Genomic DNA, 8,830 nt, shown 5'->3' with positions numbered 1-8,830 from the left:
CTAGTAATACGGGAAAAATAGGAAGAAATACATGTTGGTACGAATATGTGACTCAACTGTTGTAACTCAAACGGATTGATACTGTTAGAAAGAAAATGAAATGTAGTTTTTGAAATTGTCGCTATTTCTTCAGCGCGCGATAACGGCTAGGATTGTTCCCACTGCAAAGAATGACTTATTTATCTAAATTCTTAAATGAAGCGCTACCACAGCGCCCAGTGTAATCGCTGAGTTCCGGCAATCATGTCAAATTACAAAGAATGTTATTTCTTGGAGTCCACTTGTCTCACTTATACCATTTATAAGGTCACAGTCCAAAATCAGTTTAATTTAGTCCCACAGTCAATCGTTTCACTGTTAAAAGCGATGCAACCAAATAATAGGAGAAAAGTATCGCTAAATACAAGTTGGTACGAATATGTGACGCAACCGTTGTAACTGAAGCGGATTGATACCGTTAGAAAGTCAATGAAATGTAGTTTTTGAAACTGTCGCTGTTTCTTCAGCGCGCGATAACGGCTAGGAATGGTTTCACAGTAAAAAATGACTTATTAATCTAAATTTTTAAATGAAGCGCCACCACAGCGCCCAGTGTAATCGCTGAGTTTCGGCAATCATATCAAATTAAGAAGAATGTTATTTCTTGAAGTCCACTTGTCTCACTTATAACACTTATAAGGTCACAGTCCAAAATCAGTTCAATTTAGCCCGACAGTCAATTGTTTCACTGTTAAAAGCGATGCAACCTATTAATATCAGATAAATATCGCTAAATACATGTTGGTCGAATATGTGACCCAACCGTTGAAACTCAAACGGACTGACACCGTTAGAAAATCAGTGAAATGTAGTATTTGAAACTGTATCTATTAATTCAGCGCGCGCTAATGGCTAGGATTGGTCTGTAGGGTTAACCAAAAAAAAGACAAGTTTCGCTCACACTCTTGATGCTTGTAACGACGTGTTCAAACTACGATATATAAGAAAAATGTATGTAGTGAATATTCAAAAAATGACTAAGGAAATATAACAAATATTATAAACTATATAATGCTTACCAGCTTGCCAAGTGTAAGAGCTTTGAAAAATAAACTTGATTAGAATTTAAATAGACTTGCTGAAAAAAAAATTGAATTTGTGAAAGATTATTTAAACTTTTCTTGACATTGAAAAAGATGTGATCACCTCAGTGACTTCAAGTGAACAAGTGAACTGAAAAATCTGCTTTTAAATAAATAAATATAAATTCCCTATAGGGTATACTTTACAATTAAATTTTATAACATTGCACAAATTGACATTTAATTAACACAAGGACACAAACAGGTGATTAAATTTTTACACTAAATACACTTGGGTAACTACACTTGACAACACAATAGTTAAATAAATTACAGAACAAACATGGCAGACAAAACATGAAGACAAATTTTAACATAGAGCTGACTCAACACTCCCCAACGATGATAAAATTTGTACTTTATTTTGAACAATAACTTGAGTCATTAAGAAACTTGGAATCGCAATACTGTGCAGCTTTGTATAGTTCCTCGTACAAATTCAATTCGTCAATTCGATGAATAACAATCAAGTTTCTAACTGAGCGATGGGTTTCGCGGTCAACGTTTACATTGTTATTTCGATATTTAACAAGAACTCGTCTAATTTTATCGTCTCGACCATAATCGACCGACTTGATCATACCAAATTGATAATTCGAACTTAACATTGATTCTTGTTTTAAAAATAAAACTACGTCGCCTTTTTGAACATCCACATCCGATCTGAACCATTTCGGATGATCCATTAATTTGGGAACATGCGAAATTAACCAATTCTCATACCATGTATCGAATATCTTCTTATTCGTTCTCAGAATTTTATCGTAATCGTTAACTACTTTCATACTTCCAATCGGACTTCGTTCGTTATTTCGACCTAATCTTAAACGATTAGGGGTTATCAGATCCATGGCTTCAAAATTGGATTTGTTGTTTCCAAGAGCCAAAGGTAGGTTGTTAATACTGTTGGCGATGGACGATGCTATTGTTTCCCATTGAATAATCGACAATCTTGAATTATGTAAATTCTTCTCAAGTGAAACTTTTATTTGACGAATCTTACGTTCGACTTTACCATGCATGCTATGAGCACCAACAGGGCATACTTTAAATTCGACTGCCTCGTTTTGATGAAGTTGATATTTAATGTGGACAAAATCCAATCGCATTGATTCGCAACCTTTCACTAACTGACTGCCTTCATCTGGAAGGAGTACTTTTGGATAACCGACTTCACATGCAAATCTTGTGAAGGCTTGTAGAAATGCAGAAGTGCTGTAATCTTCCATCACCTTGATATTAACCGTTGATGTTGTTGTACAGCAAAAAACTATCAACCATATTTTGACAGTGGTTCGTCGATGATGCATCGAGTATGAAAGAAATGGACCTGAAAGATCAAGCTGCGTAATATAAAACACAGGTGCAATAGTTAGATTGTGTTTTGATACAGGTCCCATTACCACTTCCAATGTCCTTTTCTCCAAGTACCTGCATCTTGCGCAAGCAGCTTTCACCTTTTTTACCAATGATCTTCCTTCAATGATGTAAATCTGCTTTAATACATATCTCCATGTTGTCTCGACCCCTGAATGACGTACAGTTTTGTCATGCCAGTGAATATCGTTTACAACACTGTATGCTATCGGTGAATGTCGGTCGACCACTGGGACACAAAATGTTGTTGATGACAGGTCCTTCATAACTTTTGTTGCTTGTCCAACAATCGTAACTTCATCTGTCGGAAGAATCCTTCCAGAGTAAAGGAGAATTCCATCCTTTTCGTGACTGATTTTTTCATATTGATTTGACTTCAGGAATTGTTTAATTTCCATTGTTGCCTTCTTGTGGAAATAGTTTTCTGCGTCTTTTATCTCCACATCTGACAGCACAACGATATTTTTGATTTTTGATGATTGATTTGATGAAATCTTGTTTAAATTTTTTATACGACAATTTCGTATAAATCTAAAAACAATGGCGAGGATTCTTACCACTACTTTCCAGCGATGTCTGTTGGGATCGATAAGGTATTTCGAAAATTGATATCTGTCAGATATTTCTTTTGTGATGGTAGAATCAAGAGCTAGGTATGTGGTTTGTGGCTCTGGTTCGTATTTTGGTGGAGTTTCACGTTTAATCAATTGAAGATTTTGGTTATTTAGAACAATTTCCTTAGCATCCATCATTGGAAAATTGGACTCTTCACCTCTCATCCACTCGAAACCTCTACACCAAACAGATTCAGTTAGAACATTGCTAATGGAAATACATCTTCGGGTACCAATATCTGCAATCATATCTTCTGATCTGACATATCTCCATTGATCAATAGATGTGAATCTTTGAATTTCTATAACTCGATTTTTTACGTATTGCTTTAGAGCTCGATTTTCATTCGCTAACCAGTACAGGACAATTTGGCTATCTGTGAATTTGATGGCTTTCTTGTGGATCTTATGAAGAGATCTTCTTACCACTTCACCACAATGTGTGTTGACAATAGCTGCGAATAACTCTGCTCGAGGCTGTGACATACCGTCTGGAATTAAGCGAGATTTTGCAAAAATGAGTTGAGAAGAAAATCCTTTACTTTTTCTTTTGAATCGAATGTAGATGGCAACACAAACCAGTGATTGGCTGGCATCTCCAAAATCTAATGTGGATGCGTCAAGGCTTTCCGCATCATCTGCAACAACTGCTCGTTGAAATCGGATGTTTTTTATTTCATCCATCATTTGAAAGTGTGATATCCAAATTGATCTCAAGGAATCGGGAATTATGTCATCCCAATCCAAGAAGCGTTTCACAAGTTCGTGCAGATCCATTTTCATCGTGGCAGTAATTGGAGTTAACATTCCTGAGATGTCAAAGATTTCTGCCACCTTCGATGCGCAATTCCGTCTGGTGAGTTGCTCTGGTATTTGTGTAATCTGCTTCACTTTGCGACCACGATGTTTCTTTGCAAAGTTAAGATCTTTGATATCGAGGGAAATTTCATCTACCTTTGGATACCAAAGAAGACCAGCCACACACAGCGTGAGTCCATCACTTGATAAATTTTCTTGTGGCTTCTTCCCAGATATTGTGACACCTTTGAGTGTGAATCCACCACGATTTAGAACTAGTTCCAGTTCATCTACTCTTTGTAACGTTTGATTCATTGTTGGACAGCCTGACATACAGTCATCAACGTATATGTCTTTACAGACGGTTTCATAAACCTCCGGGTATGGTTCTTGAAATAATTTGGCAGTTTCTCGTAGACCACGTTCTGCCTGATTTCCAGATGATTTTACACCATAGATGATTGTCTTGATAACTTTTTCCTCCGGCGGTTTATTTGGATCTAACTGCTGTTGCCACAAGTATCGTTGATAGCACCAGTCCTCTTCACGAAGTTTGACAGCATTATACATTTTTTGTATATCTGTGTGGAATCCAATTTTGTGTATTCTCCATCGAATGAAGATTTCGACAAGATTGTTCATGTTATTTCGACCTTTGGCAAGGATACTGTTAAGGCTGAATCCAGTTGATGTTGGTTGTGATGCATCGTATACAATGCGACATGGTGTTGTTGTTGAATTATCTTTCCATGCCACCCTCCAAGAAATGTAGTTTTTCATTTGATTTTTAGCAAGTGATGTTTGAATATTGGCTGGTAGATTTTTAACATATTCAACAAAACCAAGTGAGTGAAGTTTGGCCTCTGATTTTATAATTGATTTTTTATCTGCTTGATTTTTCTCCAATCGTTTCAGTTGTTGGAAGTATACGTTCAGAGCTTTGTGTCGATTCGGACTTAAATTGATACTTGGGTCTCGCATGAATGGAAGGTTAGCGATCGTAATGCAGTTCTTGATATCAACATGCACAGATTTATCAATAACCTCTTGTTCTATTTCCTCCTTGATTGACAACGATTCATTTTGGTCATGGTTTTTGCAAGTTGAACACGTACGACATTTGATGCATCTGTAATTTATTTCGCTCCCTGCAGCTTCCACTTGATTAAAAGATTTGATGTTTTTTGATACAAACGTGTGGTGATTATTCTCAAAGTCAAAGTTATTAACGTCATTTACTGAAATGTCAAATAAATCATTTTTATATCCTAACAGGGAAACATCTGGGTTTACTTGATACCCATTCTTAAAAAGACAATGTTGATTTGATAGAAAGGATTTGCAATAAGATAAATGGTGATACCTTTCAATTTGGGTGAATACTTCATGCGTCCCTCCAATCACACCATAACTACCATCAGTATTTTTAAAATGTGATTTATAAATTGTTAACCCGGATGGCATCTGGTATACTGCTTCAGGAAAGTATCGTAGGTATTTCACTCCCAGCATGAAGTCTGTTTCTCCACCGACGAATGGTAACAAAGAAGGTAAGTTTCTTACATCATTTCCTGATTGACGGTATGATTCTTTAATATCAGACTCTACTCTTCCACCAAGTGGGTATTTTGGGAACGTTGCTGTTACTTGTTCCATGCATAATCCTGACATCACAGCATCTCCTCCATTAGCAAGTGGCAGTCTGACACTATATATTCCATGAGGTGTTTTTGTCGTGATACCTCCGACTCCACCAAGGGTTATCGGTCCAGTACACTCTTGAACTGCACGTTGCCCAAGCTTATGAACAGCATTGAGTCTGCTTATAAAATCACCACATCCTGTATCGTAGAACATCGAGTATTGGTGATTATCAATCTCGATTGTTTGTAGCATATAGATTGCTTTATTGTCTTCCTTTTCGTTGATTAACGTTGATTTATAGCTAGAGCTTTTGGTTGCTTCAACATGGTGTGACAATTTGATATCCTTTGCATAAGAAGGTAATTCAACTTGATATCGTCTCAAAATACATCTGGTTTTGTAGATGTCGAGTACGTCTTGATTTTCTTCGTTGTCCTTGTGTTCTTCACACACAAGAATATGTTTCTTTCTTGGGTACTTATCATGCGAAGGATGTTTACAAATAAAGTCCCTTTGACAATGACCTTCTTTGTGTTTGACTCTATTCATTGTTGCACCTGGAAAAAGACACTGAAAACAGAGGCCTTTAGATCTCAGCACTGAAAATCGTTCAGCTGGTGACATATTGACAAAGCGTTCACAAACAAAATACTGTACAATTTTTGTGCCTCCGGGACCATTGGTCATCACATGATCAGGTTGATTACAGATAAAACAAGAATTTGATACCTCATTAAAATCGGTGAGATCTTGATCATTCTTTCCAGTATAATGCGACTGTCGGTTACCATATTTTGATGGAACTTTTCTTGGTTCTAGTGTGGTATTTTGAAGTAGGGCTTTCTGTTGATAAACTTTGATTTCTTTTTCCAAGAATGTGATGAGTTTATGCCACTTACTTTCTCCTACTGAATCATCATCACAACTAGCAGCCAACCACCTTGTCACTCTGTTATCACCGATCAATTTATAGATCCTTTCCAGACCATCACCATAGAATAACTCATTTTCAATTCTGTGACACTTCGCTAAGTGTATCAGATCCTTCATGATGTTGACAATGTGGCTAAGTCCTTCAACCACCTTTTCTGGATCCTTGTGCTTCAGTTCAGTTTTATTCAACTCTGCCAATTTCTTTGATAATAGCGTTTTCTGATCTCCATATGCATCTTTAAGTCTTCTCCAGATCTCATTGATATTAGTTACATTTCTCACCAGTGTCAACGCTGGGTGTTCTAAAAAATTATTCTTCAGAAGATCTGGTAGAACAGCATTAGGTGTGGATCTTAGGTACAATTTTTCGAAGTCAGTTTGAAATGTATATATATCACAAACACTGCCATAACCTTTAAATATAGGTAATTTTATATTCAAAGTTGATGAGTTAAACTTCTCCACTTTTGAAAGTTCCCTATCCTGATATTCCTGATCAAGGGTTTTGATGTAACAGTTTTTGAGATCAACAAGTTTGTTATACCTTTTATTTAGATCATCTAAATTACCTTCATCCTTCCCTTTCGCGGTTTCGATCATTTCTTTAAAGGATTTTCTTAATGTTTCCATCTGGCTTAACTGCTCCGGCAAATCCTCTTTTCTCTTTTTGATTTCCTTATCATCCAAGGTGGACAGGGATGATGTGAAAGATTCCTGTAAATACGAAATTAACTGAATGATTTCATTGACAAGGAATTTCATTTTTCTTTCTGATGATTCTATGTCGCCAAGATTTTGTCTTTCTCGTAATCTCTGTCGACGCTCTCTCTTCATCATAACGAAACTCTTCATGCTTTCGATTTTGAGAGTATATGATTTACCATACGTTCCTTCGTAAAGTTCCTTTAAGTTTGCTGATAGCTCCCTGTGTTTTCGCCTATACTGGGTGCGTAAATTTTCCATTTGCTTGATATTCGAATCTATATCTTCAATTGATTCGCCATAATATCCTGACTGGTTTTCATCCACAAAATCGTCAATGTCATCAGCTAGTATTGATTCATCGATTGATAGTTGAATAACTGGGTCTGAGTTTTTGCTGATACTAGTGTCTTCGGATGCCATTACTACAATTTTTCCATCTACTGGAGTATCTTGAACTTGAGAAGAAATTTGATTTATAGCTCCAGTAGCATGTAATGATTTGTAGTCAATACGAACTTTATCGGCGATCCTTTCACTACGCCTCATTAACAAACAATCGCCTGCTGTTTGAATGTAGGGTTAACCAAAAAAAAGACAAGTTTCGCTCACACTCTTGATGCTTGTAACGACGTGTTCAAACTACAATATATAAGAAAAATGTATGTAGTGAATATTCAAAAAATGACTAAGGAAATATAACAAATATTATAAACTATATAATGCTCACCAGCTTGCCAAGTGTAAGAGCTTTGAAAAATAAACTTGATTAGAATTTAAATAGACTTGCTGAAAAAAAAATTGAATTTGTGAAAGATTATTTAAACTTTTCTTGACATTGAAAAAGATGTGATCACCTCAGTGACTTCAAGTGAACAAGTGAACTGAAAAATCTGCTTTTAAATAAATAAATATAAACTCCCTATAGGGTATACTTTACAATTAAATTTTATAACATTGCACAAATTGACATTTAATTAACACAAGGACACAAACAGGTGATTAAATTTTTACACTAAATACACTTGGGTAACTACACTTGACAACACAATAGTTAAATAAATTACAGAACAAACATGGCAGACAAAACATAAAGACAAATTTTAACATAGAGCTGACTCAACATGGTCCCACAGCAAAAAATGACTTTTTTATCTTAATTTTTAATTGAAGCGCTACCACAGCGCCCAGTCTAATTGCTGAGTTTCGGCAATCATGTCAAATTAGGAAGAATGTTATTTCTTGGAGTCCAATTTTCTCACTTTAACATTTATAAGGTCACAGTCCATAATCAGTTCAATTAAGTCCCACAGTCAATCGTTTCACTGTTAAAAGCCATACAACCTAGTAATACCGGAAAAATATCACGAAAAACATGTTCGTACGAATATGTGACTCAACTGTTGTAACTCAAACGAATTAATAATGTTAGAAAGTCAATGAAATGAAACTGTCGCTATTTCTTCAGCGTGCGCTAACGGCTAGGATTGGTCCCACAGTAAAAAATGGCTTTTTTGTCTTAATTTTTTATTGAAGCGCTACCACAGCGCCCAGTGTAATCGCTGAGTTCCGGCAATCATGTCAAATTAAAAAGAATGTTTTTTCTTGGAGTTCACTTGTCTCTTTTATAACATTTATAAG

At 36.0% G+C, this 8,830-nt stretch overlaps 1 protein-coding gene across 1 annotated transcript; it reads right to left on the bottom strand.

Moving 5' to 3' along the window:
* Nucleotides 1-918: 918 nt before the first annotated feature.
* On the bottom strand, nucleotides 919-8,530 carry LOC130630170 (uncharacterized). Its single transcript, XM_057443562.1, has 3 exons — nucleotides 7,920-8,530; nucleotides 1,059-7,831; nucleotides 919-970 (listed from the first exon to the last, which is right to left on the bottom strand). Exon 2 carries the CDS (start codon nucleotides 7,736-7,738, stop codon nucleotides 1,481-1,483), a length of 6,258 nt encoding a protein of 2,085 aa, XP_057299545.1. The 5' UTR covers nucleotides 7,739-7,831; nucleotides 7,920-8,530; the 3' UTR covers nucleotides 919-970; nucleotides 1,059-1,480.
* Nucleotides 8,531-8,830: the final 300 nt, after the last annotated feature.

This window comes from Hydractinia symbiolongicarpus, chromosome 2, assembly GCF_029227915.1.
Source record: "Hydractinia symbiolongicarpus strain clone_291-10 chromosome 2, HSymV2.1, whole genome shotgun sequence".
Classification (NCBI taxonomy): Eukaryota; Metazoa; Cnidaria; class Hydrozoa; order Anthoathecata; family Hydractiniidae; genus Hydractinia; species Hydractinia symbiolongicarpus.
The sequence above is the reverse complement of the archived record's forward strand: the minus strand, read 5'-3'. Positions and strand labels throughout refer to the sequence as shown.